General features: G+C 45.6%; 2 protein-coding genes across 2 annotated transcripts; one reads left to right on the plus strand and one right to left on the minus strand.

Annotated features, from left to right (window-relative positions):
* Positions 1-228: 228 nt before the first annotated feature.
* Positions 229-1989, minus strand: LOC133923281 (translation initiation factor IF3-1, mitochondrial-like). The gene is made up of 4 exons (XM_062368683.1): positions 1909-1989; positions 1078-1165; positions 927-994; positions 229-507 (listed from the first exon to the last, which is right to left on the minus strand). The coding sequence occupies exons 1-4, from the start codon at positions 1987-1989 to the stop codon at positions 322-324; spliced, it is 423 nt and encodes a 140-aa protein (XP_062224667.1). The 3' UTR covers positions 229-321.
* Positions 1990-2115: 126 nt separating this feature from the next.
* Positions 2116-15081, plus strand: LOC133922892 (amino acid transporter AVT1C-like). The gene is made up of 12 exons (XM_062368420.1): positions 2116-2559; positions 3849-4177; positions 11829-12043; positions 12171-12194; positions 12720-12900; positions 13049-13268; positions 13362-13497; positions 13784-13803; positions 14097-14239; positions 14334-14377; positions 14450-14512; positions 14761-15081. The coding sequence occupies exons 1-12, from the start codon at positions 2345-2347 to the stop codon at positions 14854-14856; spliced, it is 1686 nt and encodes a 561-aa protein (XP_062224404.1). The 5' UTR covers positions 2116-2344; the 3' UTR covers positions 14857-15081.
* Positions 15082-20314: the final 5233 nt, after the last annotated feature.

Raw genomic sequence — 20314 nt, forward strand, 5'->3', positions numbered from 1 at the left:
GAGATGGCCTGATCAACAGCTCCCAAACCACATTAAATTGTCTCGTCTTCGCTATCATTGCCAGCAACTGGTGATTCAGGGGCAGTGCTGCGGGTACCTTTTCCTGCATCTTCCATGGCCTTGCTGGAGCACTAGATATTTTTCCCTTCCAATCCTTACAGTTGAAAAATATAATTCTATTTATTTTATACAGCTGTACAGATCTAGTTAATCTACACAGTTGTAATCTGGCCCAACTAACAGATCTAGTTGACATAAGCGGTGCACTTACTCTTTATCTCTCAATTAATGGGAGAATTTCTAGAATTTTCTTTTTATTATCTATTTTCCTGATTTAAGGACCAATGAGGTGTGTTGAATCTGACCAGTAAGGACAGAAGGTAGCAGATTCACTAAGGAGTAGAATACCTTGGTTTTTAATCGTTCTTTCTCCTTTGCTTCTTTCTTATACTTCTCTTTGTGAAAATCCATGATTTTGCATACAGGAGGGTCTGATTTTCTGTGGACCTGCACAATAAAATAACGATGAACATGAAGATAATTGAAGTAATTAAAACAAATGCTCACGTTTGTTTCTCCTAAAGGCTAACAGGATATTCTTGGAAAATACGAGAAACTCGGCCAATCCTAGTATCCTTAAGCATGTAGTTCAACTCTTATCAACATCTTAAATCACATCCAAAAGCAAGGAAGAAAACCTTCATGACACTCACATCCCCCATGTGAGCATCCTTTGCAAAACACCCTAGGTAAAAGCTGAAGAACTAAAATCTTTCCATTTATGCGTGTTCTTTGAGTAGATATGATGTGCCATACTAGAAACCCATGAGTCAGTAGTTCAGAATCACTACGAAAATGTCTTTTTTTTGGGGGGGAAGCAAATGAGCAGAACGAGTGGAAGTGAAATGCAGCATGCAGTATTGTACCTCAACTAAATCCATGCCCATCCTCGCAGCTAGCTGAAGAGCTTCGTGCCTGGGGACAACATTATGCGCTGTAAAACAGAAACACACAAAACATGCTCAACGCCACAAATACTGGTGAAGTAAGAGATGAGAGTGGTAGCGCAGAGAGTACCTTCATCGGTGACAAAGGGAGAGGTGATGGCGTTGTTGATCCGGGGACCTGCGGCATCGTCGTCCTCTTCCTTGCTTTTTCTATTGACCTTATTATTTATTTATACACACACTAGGGATCATGATGATGATAAGCAGGAGGAGGAGGGAGGAGGGTTTGAGAGGGGAGGGAAGAGAAGGGAAGGGAAGAATAAGGAAGGAGGATTGGAAGGATACCTGACCTGAGGCGGAGCGGTGAAGTAGCGGCAAGGGGTTTGGTTGTTCGGGGAGGTTGAGGGCTGAAAATAATTTTAGAAATTAGTCCATCGTATAAGAAGAATATTAGTGAATTTTTCTAGACTTTTGAGAATTTATTTGATGACCCTAACAATTTCTAGAAGTTATAAAAGTACTTTTTTTAGAATTTTATTTTAAATTATACATATGATTTTTAAGTGAATCCAATTAAAATAGGTTGCACATGGATTATAGAACATATACAAAAAATTTTAAGATTTTTGGAGCAACAGAAGACGTCTATTCCTGTAATTTTTTTTACCGAGAACTATTTATTTAATTTTTAAATTAGAAAATGTAAAAATAAAAAAACTCTCCAACCCAACCAAACGAGGCCTCTTCTCTTCTCCTCTCCTCCGTAGGGCTGGGCTGGGCTGGGCCTTGTTCCCATCCCATCCACTAACAACCAGAGGAAAAAAAAACTCTTCTGTGCGGCCCAATTAGTAATCGAAGAAACTGTTGGGCTTGGATGGGATCGTGTACGTGAAGGAAGCACAGCACACTCCACTCCACTCAAAAAATAAAAAAAAAATCGAATAAAAAATCAGCAGCATGCAGATGCAGATGCAGATGCAGATGCAGATGATGGTAATGCAAACAAATCTATGGTCGCTCGCTGCCCATCTGAATCCGACATCCATCCATCCATCCATTGGTAGCTGTCGTCGGGCCACGGAGAAGAAAGAGAGAGGTGAACAAGTAGAGCCTCTAATAAAATCATAATGCTTCTGTCGTCGTTGGATTACTTATTACTATATCTAATATTCTCAGAAGCAGCCGGAGTGACAGGACATACAAGATATTTAGCAAAGTGATTCGATAGATCAACAAGAGGGACATACAAGATACAAGTGGCAATCAATCTATTCCGGAGGAATCCTCTTGGCTTCCTGCTGTCTGCTGCTGCGGCCTCTTCTTCTTCTTCTTCTTCTGCTGCTGCTGCTAATAAAAGCAGACGAGACCCGAGCGAGCGAGACCCGAGCGGGCGGGAGATGAATACGACGAGCTCCATGTCGGAGCACAACCTCATCATCGAGAGCGACGACGACGACCACCAATCCAACGCCGCCGCCAACGCCACCCGTGATGATTCACCAGGCTCCGACTTGGACTCCGACTCCGACTCCTCCTCGTCCTGCGCCACCCCACGCCCACGCGGCCCCACCCCCTCCTCCTCCTACACCCAACAATGGCCGCAGAGCTACAGGTCAATTCCTCTCCTCTCCTCATGAGTCTGTGTCCTCTCTTCTCTTGCGTTGCTTTGGAATTCAAGTTTCATCTCCGGAACGGACCGACTAGATGATTGATGAGTGGATCTGCAGCAGCAACTCATATACCACTGGTAGCTAGAGCCTTATCTGTCTGTCCTTGCTTGCTCGTGCCTGCAGCTAGCGGTGGTTGTGGGTGCTCCATCTTCCATTCCCCATCCTCTCAATTACCTGCCATGCATGCTGCATCTTTTAATTTGCTCACCACCACGTACGGCATCAATCCTACTTCTTTTTTATCCATCTATCTATACTATCATTCGGAGAGCAGAGCGATGATGGCATTTATCGAACAAGCAGAGTAAGGCGACCTTTCCATGGCCGCGGCGGCGACGTGGTGCCGAGAATGCAATCCCGTGTCTCTGTCTGTGGTCGTCATTGCGATCCATCGACTCGTTCCGTTTCCCTCTTTGCATCTCTCACTCTGCCTACCTGGATAAGATATGCTGCTCATGCGCAGCTATACAATCAGTTCGTTATTGTATTCAAGGTGCAAAAGTTTTATTCCTATTTCCATTTTGACCACCATTTTTTTTTTCATATCAATCCTCCTTCTCTTTTTCTTTCTTTCATTTTTATTTTGACAAGGAGGATGATTCTGACTAGTATCTCCAAAAAAATGGTGTCCACTATTTTGAATAAAAAGAAGAAATAATATCTTTTCTTTAGCCTAGCCTAGACTTACTGAAGGAGAAAAAAATTAATAGTTGCTCATAACCAAATAATTCTTGCTTGGGCATTTCAATCGCTCGATCCAGCTCACAACCGTGGACCAACAGCTGCCATTTCTCTGGTTTCCTCCCTGTTTCTGAAACATTTCCTGCTCAGCTCATTTTCTAACATTTTCAATTTAACGAAGGGCATCTGGTTAATAGTACTCACTGCCTCCGTAGTGAATCTGATGAATTTAATGTACCTACATGCTTTACCCCTCAACAAATATAAATATACAATGTACATCCATGGATGATAGCAACGCCAAACGGAAAAACGTTTTTATAAAATTGCTCATACTTGCAACTCCCTGGCACGTGAGATTGAACCAACATGCATATTGCATTAGTATGCATATTGGATTAGTACTCAGGGCAAGATTTATTTAATTTATATCAGGTATAATGTTTGATTCTTCTGCATGTTCTTTTACTGCAAGTTCTTTTTTTGTTTTGTAAAAGATCACATGGAATTAATAACATATCTTTTTTTTTTCTGTCTTTCCTTTTCACAGGCAATCAATTGACATTTTTAGTACCGTGCAGTCACCCAATCTGAGTTTCTTAGGGACTCCAACTCTAAGCAGATTGTCCAATTCTTTCCTCACCAACTCTTTTCGGGGCAAAACCCCTGAAATCAACTCTAATCTTGTCAAGCCACTTCTGCGCCCCACTACAAGTGATGAGCAGCAGCAACATGAAGATATCCGAAAGAGTTCCCAATACCTTCTGCCCTCAAGAAAACCCTCTTTGCAACAGATCCCTGAGGATCAAAAGCCATTGGTAGTTGGTCAAGAGATCTCTCCTTATCAAAAATGCTCTTACACCCAGGCAGTGATGAACGGTAAGCACCTACAACTTTTCTATGATTTTTTGAGGATATGTGGTTTCATTTCTGAACTGGGAAAGAAATGCCATGGTAATGTTAGGTTTAATTGATTGATACTAGTAAATCAGTTAATAGATCTGATTTTATACAGCGTGCATGTACGGCTGTCCAGAAGTGGTTTTGCTTGTTTTGTGAATTCGTCCTGATAATAGTGCCCTCAATCATCAGCCTCGCAGAATATTCTTGTGAAGTGCCATTGTTGAATACCTGAACCTAGACGCATTCCCCACAGACCAAATGTCCAGATTCAATGTACAAATGCTAAATCTAGACCAGCTCTGCCATTTTATTTGATATAGCACTGAAGCATGAGTCCATGGCCCAAACTGTTACTGCTTACTTGAGCAAACGTACGTTTGGATCAGCTCTGCTGAGCTAAGTGGTTAGAGGTTTTAAGCATAAAGCGTCAAGTGCATCAGATGGTCAGTTATGTTTGCTTCAGTATGCTCTATTCTCTTTGTCGATACGCCGCGTCACAGGTCCACCAATTCGACTTTGCTTCTTGTTCTCCGTATGAATATCGACATCACATGGTTGATGAGTCAGCACAACAATGTGGCAGTGGTCACACAGAAAATAGATCTGCAAGCTGTACTTTTGCTCCATGAACAAGCCACATTATCACGTTCTAGAGAAAACAAAAGACAAGCCCCATTATCAAATTATGTAAAGTTACCAATATAGCGATGCGGTTTTATCTTCTTTTACCCAAGGAGTTACCATGAAGTTTTAGTATGTGGGATTCTTTTAAGTTGGATCTATAACTGTTACAGGAAAATACCCCAGTCTGCAGACATTACTAAAGGTTCACCATAAAGAGCTCCTTCAGAGCCCTTGGGCTCCAGATCCTCAGCCGGAAGTCTGGCTTCTGAAGACCGTGAACCCCTCTGGCCACTGCCTCTCGAGACAGGGGAAGTTGCTGGTCTTCGGAAGGGATTGTTGGGGGGCGCATTTAAGGAGCCTCGACGCCCTTGACCTCGTCAGCCTATGCCTGTGAATCTCAGGTCCCCGAAGGCCTCTCGGGTCTCCGGCTCCGGAGTTCTCCAGAGCCCTAGCCTCCTGGAGCCCCAATCCTTCGGAGCTTGGGCAAGCTCTCCGGAGCCCGGGGAGTGGGTCATCAAGCCTTCGAGAAAAATCAGCCAGACGGGGCCCACGAGCTATCCTCCGCCTGCAAGGAAGTGACCGGTATTCAATATCGGTGCACGTGGTGATCATCCTGACATTCCAGTGCAAGTGAAGATCATTTTGACATTCGGGATAGTGCAGCGCTGTGTAGCAATTGACGACTGGCCGAGTATCGCACCCTCTGGGTCACCTACGCCACTGTATTTGCCATAGTAGATAATATCTTCTAGTTAGGGGTAAATGTATTCCGCCTGAACCCAGGCTCTGTAATTCGACCAGCCCTAAGTCCCTGTAGCATGACCGTAACTTGCATCGCTATCTCTGTAAGGGTATATTTGTATATTTACACCTCAAATGACACTACAAATACAGACCCCTGGCCATCAGACCAAGGGCCAATCTCTTGGTGGTAAACACATCGGTATTCCTTCCTCTCCACTTCTTCTCCAAACTTGTTTGTGAAAGATATTTTCTTGCATTAACAACGCGTCGTCCGTGGAGAGTCGAACAGAGAAGTACAAAGAGAGGTAGGATGTCACCTAAAAAGAAGACCATCAAGACTGCAACATAGGCAACTGACTCCTCGGCCACGCCTGTGCGAGGGTCCACACGACCACCACAACCATGCGAGCTATGTACATCCACCAGTTCCGCCACCGGACGGAACTACGACCCTCTGACCACCGCCGACCCGGCGATGGCCATGGCCCGGGCTGGCGCTGAGGCCCTGGCCGGTCCGGAGGCCTTCCAACAATAGCGTAGCGAGGACCTTGCAGCACCCCAAGGGGTTACGCCCAAGGCCGCGGCCGTGCAGACCGCCCTTCAGTGGTTCTGGGCGCTCGAGCCCAGGGGCACTCACGCCTGGGCCCACCCTCACGGCGTCTCTTGTGACGGTGCTCAGGACACCTTTGTCGAGCTGGTGTCTTCTAAGAATCTGGCTGCCGGGCAGCCTCCTCTACCTCCCTTAATGGAAGGAGGCTCCGGAGAGACCACAAGCTCTGGTACGTGCAAATCCCGCCAACACCTTCAACGCTGACCGTAGACTCCGGTACCACAGGGAGGGTACTGGTGCATCCTGCACGAAGCCGGGCGTGGCCATAATACCGATAGCCGAAGCCTTATAGCCTTCTGGACGGAGTACCTCGGGAGGCAGGCGGGACACTTGGTAGGGGAAAGAGCTGGCGATAGGCGGTCCAGGGGTCGTAAAACCAGAACGGGCCACCAGGTAGGTCTCCGGACCTTACCGAGCCACTTCGGCCTGCTCTATCTCCTCCTACTCTGCCACCGACGGTACAATACCCCAGCGACGAGGATTGAGTCACACCAACAACCCTAGCCAGAACGGAGTCCGGTTGGCCCTCGGAGTAGGGGGCCCGCCTGAACCACCGGAGTAGTGGGACCTCCGGAGTGCCTCCCATGCTGGGTTCGATACTAGGTGAGTTGGTCATGGAAAAGGACGAGGGCTCCGGTAGGAGGGCCCTAGGTGTCCAAAAGGTTCGCGAGGCCAAGACCCTTCGGCGGACGACACGAGCCGAAGAGACCAACCCTTTCCCCGTCTAGGAGCTGCGAGGGTTTTCGGGTCCCCGACCCTGCTGGGGAGGCCTTATTTTGGCAAAAGTACGCCCATGACCACCTAGCAACAATTTTCCTAGCTGGTTAAATTTTCAAGACATAAAGTGCAGCGTACTCTAAAAGTAGTTAGCCTAGCTGTTAGGGGCCTCTACAGCAGATAACTATTTGGTAACAACAGTAGACAGTAAAACTTAACTCATATCTCTGTTCAAACAGTATACAGTAAAACTTAAGTCACACCTTTGCTCAAATGGCGCACAACACTTTAAAACCCCACAACATAGAGATGTTTTCAAAACCCCCGTAAAACGGAGATATCTTGAAAACCTCTGTAAAACGGAGATATCTTGAAAACCTCCATAAAATGGAGATATCTTTGAAAACCTCCGCACACGGAGATGTTTTAAGAAAACCCTCCGGCATCTTGAAGGCGATAGCCTCCATGCCAGAGAGGTAAGAGACCCTCCGGTATCTTGAAGGCATAGCCTCCGTGCCAGCGAGGTGTAGACCCTCCGACATTGCTACATGTCGGAGAGGTGTGGAACGAGCAGAACCTCATTATCGTCGAGGTCTCAGACCCTCCGGTATTGCTACATATCGGAGAGGCGTGGAACGGGTATAGCCTCAGTACCGTCGAAGTCCCAGACCCGAGGCGTGGAACGAGCATAGCCTAAGTACCGTCGAGGTCCCAGACCCTCCGGTATTTCTACATGTCGGAGAGGCGTGGAACAGGCATAGCCTCAGTATCGTCGAGGTCCCAGACCCTCCAACATTGCTACATGTCGGAGAGGTGTGGAACGGGCAGAGCCTCAGTACCGTCGAGGTCCCAGACCCTCCGGCATTGCTATATGTTGGGGAGGTGTGGAACGGGCACAGTCTCAGTACCGTCAGGTCCAAATCAGCTTATTGATTAACCCAAAAAGTACTTCATACACATACATAAATGCATGCACGCATGTATACACTTGTGGCATACATGACAATGGCGTTGATAGAACGCGCCCTCCGCCCGCTTGCGACCATAAGACGCAAGGGGGTCGGGGGAACAACGTTCCGTGCAATGCACATTGCACGAAATGTGTGAGATGCGCTCTCCGTTCGACCGCCACCAGAAAGGGCCAAGGGGGTCGCAAATTGCCTCCCTCAATCTAGCCATCAGCGTCACCTCTGGCAACCGCCGTCAGGCTCTGGAGGCAGAGGCACTCCCTCAGCCTAGCCATTGGTGTCACCTCCGGCAACCGTCACCGGGCTACGGATGGCCCTGCCTCTAGAGCCTCTCCGCAGTTAAGGGCCGAGGGGGAGGGCCATCCGAAGCCTCACCGCGGTTAAAGGCCGAGGGGGTCGCAAATTACCTCCCTCGGCCTAGCCATCGGCGTCACCTCCGGCAACCACCGTCGGCCTCCGGATGACCCTGCCTCCGGAGCCTTGCCACGGTTAAGGGCCGAGGGTGTCGCACACTGCTTCACTCGGCCTAGCAATCGGCGTCACTTCCGGCAACTGCCGTCGGGCTCCGAATGGCCCTGCCTACGGAAGATCGCCGCGGTTAAGGGCTGAGGGGGTGGCAAATTGCCTCTCTCGGCCTAGCCATCGGTGTTACCTCCAGCAACCACCACTGGGCTCTGGATGACCCTTCCTTCAGAGTCTCGCCGCTGTTAAGGGCTGAGGGGGTTGCAAACTGCCTCCCTCGGTCTAGCTATCGGTGTCACCTCCGGCAACCGCCATCGGGCTCCGGATGGCCCCGCCTCCGGAGCCTCGCCGCGGTTAAAGGCCGAGGAGGTGGCAAACTGCCTCCCTCGGCCTAGTCATCAGCGCCACCTCGGGTAACCGCCTAGCGGCGGTTTCGGATGGCCCCGCCCCCGGAGCCTCGTCGTGGCTAAGGGGCCGTAGACTGCCTCCCTTTGCCGCAACTGCCGCCCGGCTCCGAATGGATCGATTTGAGTTGGAAATCCGGAACAAATTTGGAAATGAGTATATACTGGTATCGGATAGAAGAATGTTCATATCATGCTGGAATCTAGCAGCAACCAGGGCTGAAGGGGTCGCAAACTGTCTCCCTCGGCCTTAATCATTGGCTTCGCCTCCTTCCACCGCCACTAGGCTCCGAGACCACCTCGCCTCCGTCAAAGAACTCGTCTCATGACCTCACAAGCGGTTGTACACTCCGCCGCTAGGAACGACAAGGTCCATGTCCTTCGCCAAAGGCGTCGGGAACCAAACCCTCCGCACCTCAATACAACATGCCGCGGTCGTATTTAGGCCTAAACCTATGCGAGGCTTCGTCGCTCCAGTTGCACCTAGTACCCTACAGTCATACCTGCCATCACACCCTTCGCCCGCCAAAAAACCGCAGCATGCGAGAAGGGGGGGGGAGGGGGTCGGGAAAGGTGAGGCATGGAGGCTTAGGTGCACACAAAAACACGAAAGGCTACACGTCTGGACGATCGCCATGCATTTTGATCCAAGGAAAAACAATGAGCGGGTCCAAAGATTTAGTTATCTTCTTAATAACTTGTATATCCAAAAGACGCTTACAAAGGAAGCACCGACTAACCGGTGATACATAAAGAAACAAACGATTTAGTTATCTTCTTAATAACTTGTACATCCAAATGATGCCTACAAAGAAAGCACTGACAAATCCTAAGAGAGAAAACCAGGGGGAGAAAGAGTACAAGATGACTATCTAGGAAACCACGAGCCCTAGCAGCGGTGCATGATGCGGTGTATGCGCTTCATCTGCAGCCTACCACTGCGGAGGCTGATGCAGTAGCCTACCCCCGAGCCGTCAGAGGACGAGGATGAAGAGAACTCTTCTGCGGCTTTCTTTCCCTCCTGCTTGGGATGCCTCCTTCTTTGCTTCCGCCTTCTCCTCCTTGTCGATCTCCTTCTCCCAGAGATCCCAGTTGACCTCCCCTTTATCATCAGAGGTATCGATAATCTCGACTGGAGTGGCCGGTCGGACTGAAGATCGAGACAAAGCGGCGGGGGGTGACTCCCTCTGCAAGGATGAAAGTACGATGGCCATCGGCTCCAACCTTGCAAGCATGCCAGTGGGACTGCTCAACCTCGGAGGCACCACAGCAGGCAGAACTGACGCTGGCGTCGGAAGCGACGAGCCAGTCGAAACCATTGTCATCTGTGACGATGAGGAGGAAGAGGACGACATACTCAAGCCATAGCGGTGAAGGATTAACTAGTGACCCCTAGCTTTTATAGCCGAGCCAATTGCTTGCGCACGCCAGGGGAGGAAAACGGAGTCGTCACGTGTGTCGTTTCGCGGCACTCCCAATTACTCCCCTAGGGGGGCTTGTGGCCATGCCTTGGGTCGATCCGTGTCCATGTGGGACGTCTTGCGGCGGCTCCCTAGTTTTTTGTGTACGTCTCGTCGCATTTATGGCTCAGACCTCTTTCGGTGCATGAGAGGGTCGTGGGCACAGGACCTGTGCATTAGCCTGTCAGGCAAACCTGCACATTACCCTGTCAGACACATTGCCAGTACCGCACGTCATCCATTACCCAGGCCAAAAAACAAGGAGAATACCTTGCTGCCACACGCAACCTCCATCATGACGGTGCAAGTGGCCAAAAGACTCACCATCAAGGGAGCTGAAGGGCTTACTCCGCATAGGCCCTGGAGCGCATTGACTCTGTTAGGCCTCGTCGCGGTAAATTGCTGAGGGGGTCATGAACTCCCTCCTTCAACGTACCTGTCGCCATCAAGCTTCGCCATCGTCACTCATGGTCATCACGGAGAGGCTCCTCAATGGTGAGAAGCTATATTAGGATATATTGACTATGATGCTGGGCTGGAGCTAGTTCATTTTGCATCCGCTTGTCCCTCCATACCTTGAGGCCAGTGGATGAGAGGGTACTGTTGGGGGGAAATACCCCAGCCTGCAGACGTTACTAATGGGTCGCCATCAAGAACTCCTCCGGAGCCCTTGGGCTCTGGATCCTCAACCGGAAGTCTGGCTTCCGAAGATCGTGAATCCTCTGGCCACTGCCTCTCGAGACAGGGGAAGTTGTTGGTCTCCGGAAGGGATTGTTGGGGGCCGCCTTTAAGGACCCCGACGCCCTTGGCCCCATCAGCCTATGCCTGTGAATCTCGGGTCCCTGAAGGACTCTTGGGTCTCCGGGCTCTGGAGCTCTCCAGAGCCCCAGTCCTCCGGAGCCTGGGCAAGTTCTCCGAAGCCCGAGGAGTGGGTCATCAAGCCTTGGAGAAAAATCGGCCAGAAGGGGCCCATGAGCTGTCCTCCGCTTGCAAGGAAGTGATCGGTATTTAATGCCGGCGCAAGTGGTGGTCATCCTGACATCCCAGTGCAAGTGGAGGTCATTCTAACATTCAGGACAGTACAGCGTCGTGCTGCAATTGACAACCGACTGAGTATCGCACCCTATGGGTCACCTACACCATTGTATTTACCATAATAGATAATATCTTCTAGTTAGGGGTAAATGTATTCCGCTTGAACCCAGACTATGTAATTCGACTAGCCCCAAGTCCCTGTAGCATAGCGGTAACTCGCATCGCTATCTCTGTAAGAGCATATTTATATGCTTACACACCGAATGACACTATAAATACAGACCCATGACCATCAGGCTAAGGGTCAATCTCTTGGTGGTAAACACATCGGTATTTCTTACTCTCCACTTCTTCTCCAAGTTTGAGTCTCCTCACTAGAGGAGGCTCTCGCTGTACTTGTTCGTAGAAGACATTTTCTTGCACCTACAATAACATGCCATAAGTAGCAAAAAATTTATTTTGAAGGTCTACTGTGAAAGTTTTGTTATAATGTTATATTTATCCTGAACGCTCTCATAAATTTTGCACCATAGATAATTCTTAGAATTCGAGATGATAAAATTCTCTTGTTTTCTCATTGAGTATTTATATGCTTTTGTGCAGGAATAAATGTACTATGTGGTGTGGGAATCCTATCAACACCTTATGCCGTTAAACAAGGGGGTTGGCTTGGACTGGTGATACTCTGTTTATTTGCTCTGCTAGCATGGTATACTGGTCTGCTCCTGCGCAGTTGCCTGGACAGCAAGGAGGAACTTGAGACATACCCAGATATTGGCCATGCCGCCTTTGGCACCACCGGCCGTATAGTCATCTCGGTAAAATCTCCTTCAGCTTATGATTATACATTCAACTGTGCTTCAAGTTCTGCACATTTCAGTATGATATGCAATGGAAGAGTGCTGCTGTGCTAACTTATTTCCCCCCCTTGTTTGTGGCTTGCAGATAATCCTGTATGTGGAATTGTACGTAAGTATTTTTTAATTACCAACCAGCTATTTCAATCAGAATTAGCCGATCCAAATAGTGCATTAAAACAATTCACGCCAACCACTTGCATACTCTATACAAAAAAACACACGGCTCTGATATGTAATATTATGTACCGAGGCAACCAGACAACAAGATCAACTATAATGCTATCTTTCAAGAAAAAAAGAGGGTTCCCTTCAGAAAAACGCTCACCTCCGATGCAAACATGAGCTCATATGCGTGCTACTTCATATTATGTGATAATAGTTGTACTTTCATTATCTAAAAATGTGATGTGATAATTGATATTTAAACTGAAACTGCTAGGGTTAGACAAGAAACAAAATAATACCAACCACTCGGACACTTGTAAGGCCATGAGTTGGGCAACCTGAAACTTTTCATTCTTTCAGTAAATAAATGCACAGAGCAGGTTTAGGGTTTTATTGGTTGCGACCGAAACGTAGTATTTCTTGCTTTCCGAAGATTAAAAGTATTAATTGGTCCTAATCTGTTGTGCAGGCCTGTTGCATCGAGTATTTGATATTGGAGAGCGACAATTTATCAAAACTATTCCCCAATGCACACCTTACAATTGGGAGCTTGACACTGAACTCTCATGTATTTTTCGCAGTCTTGACTACCATCATAGTCATGCCGACCACTTGGCTCCGTGACCTTAGCTGTCTGAGCTATCTTTCAGGTCTCTATTTGCTTGTTGCTTTTCATCTTGTTGGGCCTCGTTATTGCAGGCAACACAGTTTGTGTGTATGCTCTGAAGTAGTTCAAATATATTATGTACCCTATGCATGTACCACACACTAATTCTCACAATGTTGTTGTGTTTGTAGCTGGAGGTGTCATTGCATCGATCCTTGTAGTCATCTGCCTGTTCTGGGTTGGGGTTGTTGACAATGTCGGCTTTGAGAACAAAGGGACCGCGCTGAACCTCCCAGGAATACCTATTGCAATTGGATTGTATGGTTATTGCTACTCAGGGCATGGGGTGTTTCCGAACATCTATTCTTCCCTGAAGAATCGCAACCAGTTCCCTGCAATTCTTTTTACTTGGTAATTAGCTTAATCGGGACGACCCACATTAGTCCATATTCCATAATTTCTTTTGAAATGCAGCTTTCAGATTTGGTTGATGTTTCTTGTCAGCTTTGGTCTGTCTACCATTTTGTTTGCCGGTGCTGCGGTGATGGGATACAAAATGTTTGGTGAAGCGACAGAGTCTCAGTTCACACTCAATTTACCAGAGAATTTAGTGGTTTCAAAGGTCGCTGTTTGGACTACGGTAATTGCGCTGCCCAAACCATTCCAAATTCCTTTTTTTCTTCAGTCTTTACTATGCAACAAAGTCAAAATGGTCTTAACACTGTATTTGCTTAGTGTATGGGATAATCATAACATGCTAGCACAAGTTTTCGTCATATAACACTGTATTTGCTTAGTGTCACGATTGCCAAAACTGGTCTTATTCGGATCTTTCATCTGATCGAGTAGCTTTTTTGTATAATTACTTTTGGTTCCTTCATGTTTAATCCTGTCGACAATACTCATCTCTTGTATATTTATTGCAGGTGGCAAATCCAATAACCAAATATCCTTGATGTGCTAGTTATTTCCTTGAACGTGATTCAGTCTCACAAATCAAACAGATGAAGTGTGTTCTTGTAGCTCTTTGCACTGTGGATTTTAGTACAAATTTTGGTACAGCTATAGTTGACTAGATCGAAACAAGGATGGACTAGAAATGGGTTTAATCATGGTGACGCATCTTGCCTAATAAGTGGTTCAAAAATACATGTTTTTTGTTGGATACCATACCTGCTTTGTTACGTTCTCAAACTATTGTATTCTGGTTTGCCTACGATGTCCTTAACGAATATTCACATATGCATTAACCATAATCCCGCTGGCTATGAGTTTGGAGGAGTTGCTGCCACCAAATCAACAGAAGTACTGGAACATAATCATGCTTAGATCAGCACTGGTGGTGTCAACCCTCCTCATTGCTCTATCTGTACCCTTCTTTGGTAAGTTCATTTCGTCGGTGTACTGTTCATGTCCATATTGTATAAGATCCAATTATGGCACCATCCAACAACCTCTGTTCTTGAGCTTTCACAGGACTTGTGATGGCCTTGGTTGGTTCTTTGCTCACCATGCTTGTGGTAAGATTTTCGTGTTCATCTAAGATGTTATATGCTTCCAATTGGTGCGGCTAAAATACATTTTCATTGTAGACCTATATTCTACCATGCGCGTGCTTTTTGGCAATCCTTAAGAAAAAAGTGACTTGGTATCAGGTACGAAAATATGCAGATATTTCCAATGTTGCATTCTTTCACGATTATATAAGCAGAAAGGTTAAACCATTTACTTCAGTGATATCCCAAGTGAAATAGCACAACGATAAAAAATACGATATGAATATGATTGCAATAAAACAGGGTCAAACTAAAACTGTGTAATCTGAGTCCATCACCTACATATATATATTGGTACCATTTAGAGAATCATGCACGCCTATTAATCGGATCTGTTCGATTCACAGATTGCAGCTTGCTCATTCATCATCGTGGTCGGAATTTGCTGCGCGTGCGTGGGGACATACTCATCACTGGCCAGGATAATCCAGAGCTACACCTGAGTGGACATATATAATACAGCTGTTCCTGAAATCCTACATATACAGCTCCCCGTCGATATTATGTGTGCAATATTAGGCAAACATCCGTTGATTTGTATAATTTGATTTGTGGCACGTCAAAGCTTGCATGTTAATGGATCAACAGTATGTAATAAGGCTTCGAGGTTGTGTCATGCATAAATAACAATATTTCTTTTTTGGTGCAAAAAAAATTGATTTAGTGTTCATGCTAATTTCATGGTTCAATATTGCTATCAATATGTCTTCTCGTGGCAGGTTTCTTCAACAAAAAAGAAAGGTATGAAAGGGAAAAATGAATAAAAGATATGCTTTTGTACGAGATGGAATAATCATGGTGGCAAATATGGGATGTGCGTCCTCGCGCTCCATTGTTGTGTGCATAGTATGTTTGGTCGATCAACGTTGATGAATCACCTAGCTGGAAGATTGAAAATAAAAACCGACTAGGATAATATCATTATCCCAATCGGTTCTAGTCACGAACCAATTAGGATGACTATCGTTTATCAGCCGACAATGAACTGACAAATTACACCACATATATACCACAAAGGCACAGGCATATACAACCATACATTCATTTCATCATAGATATAAATAGCCATATATTTAGAATTCATACACAACATCGCGGTCAGTAATTCATACATGTTCCGATTCACATTGGAAGTTCATTGTCGGTTCATGAATTTCACATTGACATTCACATTCAAAAGTTTGCTTTCGAAATAAAGATAGCATGAACAACAATTTAAAGTTCACCTTGCCTCTTATTTCCTCACATAGCAATAAAATGACAATAATAAAGTTAAAATTATAAGTCACATTCTAGAATGCAAGATATATACAATATATAGTGGTTGAAAACTCACATTCATTATTTGTTATTGTCATAAAATAAGCTGTTTGAGTTGATGATGTTTCTCAAGATGAAGTTCTGTTGCAGATTCTGTTAAGTTTTGAACCGTGAAATGCGCTTTGAAACATATATAAGCCGGCGCTATGAAAATGACAAAAACTTGCTACATTAAGTAAACACATATGGAGTTGAAACTGGTATAAGTATCGGTGCAGTGACAAACTTCCTTAAGATTATGGAAGCCCTTCACTTTACTCATAAAGTGGCACACATAGTACCCACAGCATACGGAGCCTGATGGCTGCTTGTTGCACTATACATAATATAGTAATAGTATCATCATTTGTGAAGTCTTTGTCATTACAAATTACGAGTAAAATGCATAAGTGTTAGTAATTACCGGGAAATTAACACAAACGGTCATTTTTTTCTTGCTCGGGTCATGCTTCCCACCTCTAGCGACATAGTTCTCGAAGGCATTGTATATAAATGAGACCAAACTATTGTCACCAAGCATAATTTAACATTTTGTAGAGGATTTTTTTACCTTTGCAAAAGGTCTATTAGTTCTTAGTACGAGGACTTTGGGAAGTTTGTGGAGTCGAAGAACACCATCAAGCTCTGATGCAGCTTCAGCATAACCATAATCCAGTGATTATCGCACATGTATCATAGCCAACAAGAGTTTGGTTAGGTTCTCTACCACGTGCCAAATCAAAAGTATTTTCATTGAATCACTTACTTAAACATGTAGGCGCTAGCAATGTACTCATTGTCTTGCAATTGGATCATAGCGCTTGTCACATATTTCACAACTTTAGTAGGAACATGTTGGACTTGTGTCTGGCATATTGATTGGGGGCTGAGCAATCTGCCAGGCTCCTTGAGGGCTTTGTATTGCACATACATGTGTCTATAATCAAGAAAATAGTTAGGCATGCCATTTATCAAGAGTTACGTGAACTATGAGGTTTTAGACACTTGCAATGTTCAAACTCTCATAAGCTGGGCGTTGAGTTTGTCGTAATGGAACATGACATGCAAGTCATTGAAAGATATCAATAATTTACCATATGGGCGTAAGAATTGCTTATACTTGTATGCCGCAATGATGCAATACATGCGCAGCTCATTGGTTGCTTTCATGTAATATGGATGCATTCGTTTCAACTCGCATGGCATTGCCGCTAGCTAGCTATGCCTCCATGCAAAACAGGCACCCTTGCACGTATTCTTTTGGAACTTCCTTCTTTTCATATCCTTGGCATTTTTTGCACTTTGTCACCATTTGACTTAGGCGAAGGCTCATTGCACGATTTGCGCTTTGATTTGCCCTTTGACCTCTTAGTCATATCGGCTTGCGTTCGATGTCATTGCTTCATAGGAGAGGTTATGGACCCTGACTTTTTCTCCTGTGTAGTCTTCACACTATTTGCTTTCTTTGGCTCTCGATGCATAGGTGATGATCTTTACAGAGCAGGTGGCAAAGAAAAGTGAGGGCCTAGAGAGGCCAACGACAAATGTACTGGAGAAGCTGACGGGAGATGTACAGGAGAGATCAGCATCAAATATTCCTGGGAGGTTGGCGCCAGATCTGCCAAGACGATATGCTTCTTGTACCATAGAATATAATTGTGGAGGGCATCTCCTAAAGTTGTGATCCCATCATCTGCGGGTATACCCAGCCTAATGCCACAATAGGCTTCATTTACCCTATACACATAGATCTTTGCGTAGCTAGTGGCTATCGGCCGGTTATGCATGATCCCTCTTGGGCTGCCTCAACTGAAATATTTTCAACTAGAACATTGAGCTTGCACGATGTTGCCTTCTGGATGTGGTCCACCGAATATATGCCGGTGTCTACTTCACCGTGGGTAGACCTAACACTACTACGAACACCGGAGGGCTGGTCGTAACAATTAAGCCTAACTGTGACCGACCGCTGAGTCATTGCTTTAGCAGTTATTCTACGACTTGGTGGAGAGTCGCCATCCACTTTGCTTCGAGTTGTTCCAACTTTTCATTCATCTCATGTTCTTGCATAGCTTTGGGTCTCTCCTGACTCCTATACGAGTCATGATGCTTGGGGAAGCCATCCTTCTAGCACCCATGACATGAGCGCGACCCTGGTGCTCCTTATTGCCAAGGGCCACTATAAGCTCATAGTTCTCTCTATTGGGTTGGAAAGACCCTTGTGAAGACTCGTGTCGAATATCTAACCATAGGTTATCTTTACATGTTTACCTTCCTAGAGTAGTTTGCTAGGATTGGCTATAGGTTACAAACCTTTTTGAACGGTAGAGTAGACACACTAGATAAACCTAGAGCACATTTAGATAGAAATTGATATAGGCTTATCTTGTAAAGTTTTTAGAGCCGATTAGTTTTAAGTATCCTAATTCACCCCCTTCTTAGGACGTCACCGATCTTTTCAATTGGTATCAGAGTCGGGGCTCACGCCTTTCATAAGGATATGCCAATTCAAGTGGCATTTGAGCCGTGTTCTAATTTTGATTGGTTAGGCTTCACCGCCTAGTGAATTGTGACGTCTGGGGTTGGGATGGATACCGGTAGTGCTCCATATTTTGACGGCACTCATTTCCCCCGTTGGAAAATTCTAATGACTTGTTATTTGCGAGCCAAATGTTTAAATATTTGGAGAGTCATTGAAGAGAGGATAAAGCAACGTGTCACAAACAAGGAGAGACAATTCGATGCTTTAGCGAAGAATATCCTTATATCATCTCCAAGCATTGATGCATTTAATCGAGTTTATTCTCTCACCAATGCTCATGATATTTGGACTAACCTCATTGAAATACATGAAAGCACAAAGGATATGTGCAATGATAAATATCATGTGTTAGTCTCTGAGCTCAATAGCATTAAACAACTTCCCCATGGAAGTGTTAATGACATATACTCACGTTTAAATATTCTTGTCAATGAGATTAATAGGCTAGGTTTGACGTCAATTAGAGACAATTAAGTGGTGAGAAAAATACTTCAAGCTCTTCTTCCAAAGTTCAAGTGGATTGTGTCCATCATCTACGACAACAACAACATTAGCAAGATGACTTCAAGCCAAGTTCTCGGCAAGATCACCGCCAGTGAGATGACTATGAATATGAAGGTTGAAGGTTCATCCTCATCCGGTGTCAAAAACCTTGCCCTCAAAAGTAATCAAGCTCATTGCCCACATATGAAAGAGAAGATGAGAATGCAAAAGCAAGAGTCAAACTCAAACGAAGATAATGATGATGAAGATGAAGAGAGCAATAAAGAAGATGAGCAAAGCACCTCAAGTGATGAAGAGATGGATCCCAAGATTGTCAAGCTCATCTCAAGATTGGAGAAGAACCTCAAGAGGATCAGCGCTAAGATTGATCATCCAATCTGTCACACCCGGTTTTAAGACCAAATCGAATGTAAACTACATGTATGCCGAGATCAAGTTATATACACGTAGTGACATCATAAGTGAGTAGTAGATACAATATCTTTTACTACAACATTACTTTATTACTATATGCAGAGGAACCTAGGCTCCCTACTGGTCCTCACTGCAAAAAGAGGCATGGAAAGGAAGATTGTGAAGTGGGCCTACAGTATTCTGGAGACAACCGTCATGGAAATCTTCGCCAAATATGGATGGATGTTTACCAAATAAGCTTTATGCTTGAGTGCATTTTCATCATGTTTGCTTTCTTGGCGTTAAGCAATTTGTTGGCATTTCGTTCATGGCCCTTGGCTCAACTTTGTAACAACGAATGATTGAGTGCATATCTTATGCAGATGCCGAAATAAATATATTTCTTTATTAAGAAAATGATCTAAGTGGGCTGGGGGAGTCAATGTGATAGAGGCTCTCCATGGGCACATGGGCTAGGTTCTGTGCCGAAGGAAAAGGACGGGCATGTGCGGTTTTTCGTAAATCCAATGGTTAGATTATAATAAGTGACTTGTTCATAATTTATTTCTAATAAAATTTCAGGCACGATTTATCAATAGTAAATATGTTATGTTTGTGTGGTCGTTCATGTATGCACACGTACATATATACAGCAAGCATGTGATGGTCGCACACTACTAAAAAACCCTCTTCACTGCCGGCCTATAAAGGGGTTTCACTGTTGTTTTTGGAGCCGGAAGTGAGACTATCACTGCCAGTTGAAGGCTTCAGCCGGTAGTGATAGTCGGGCGCCAATCGATGTTTTTGGGGCCGGAAAAATTGGAAAAAAATTGGCACCCGAGGAACCCCCACACCCACGCAAGTCACAAGTCACGCGATTTTTCGCACGAAATACGCGCACGTGTGGTTCATGGCACTCCAGCGCGCGTCCATCGGCGGCGGGACCTCCCAAGTTGCCTTCTGGGGCTCCGCCGCCACCTCCGGCAGGGTGAGACGGTCGTGGGGGTTGACGTCGACGTAGAACTAATCGTGTCGCCACTCCTCCCACTTGCTTTGCCGCACTTGGGGGATGTATCGCTCCCCCAGGCCGTCCCGCAGCCGGAAGCTGCAGCACCCCGCGACGCCCGCGGTGGAGAAACCCCTCTTCTTCCCGGCAGATCGCA

The sequence above is a fragment of the Phragmites australis genome, chromosome 6 (assembly GCF_958298935.1).
Source record: "Phragmites australis chromosome 6, lpPhrAust1.1, whole genome shotgun sequence".
NCBI lineage: Eukaryota > Viridiplantae > Streptophyta > Magnoliopsida > Poales > Poaceae > Phragmites > Phragmites australis.

Coding starts and splice junctions, on each gene's coding strand:
- LOC133923281 (XM_062368683.1), bottom strand. CDS start 1,989: ATGTCGGATTCAGATGGGCAGCGAGCGACCATAGATTTGTTTGCATTA. Junction 1,166..1,908: donor CTGCATCTGCATCTGCATCT/GCATGCTGCTGA, acceptor ATAAATAATAAG/GTCAATAGAAAAAGCAAGGA. Junction 508..926: donor TGGGCATGGATTTAGTTGAG/GTACAATACTGC, acceptor TTTATTGTGCAG/GTCCACAGAAAATCAGACCC.
- LOC133922892 (XM_062368420.1), top strand. CDS start 2,345: ATGAATACGACGAGCTCCATGTCGGAGCACAACCTCATCATCGAGAGC. Junction 12,901..13,048: donor CTGTCTGAGCTATCTTTCAG/GTCTCTATTTGC, acceptor TTGTGTTTGTAG/CTGGAGGTGTCATTGCATCG. Junction 13,269..13,361: donor CCTGCAATTCTTTTTACTTG/GTAATTAGCTTA, acceptor GTTTCTTGTCAG/CTTTGGTCTGTCTACCATTT.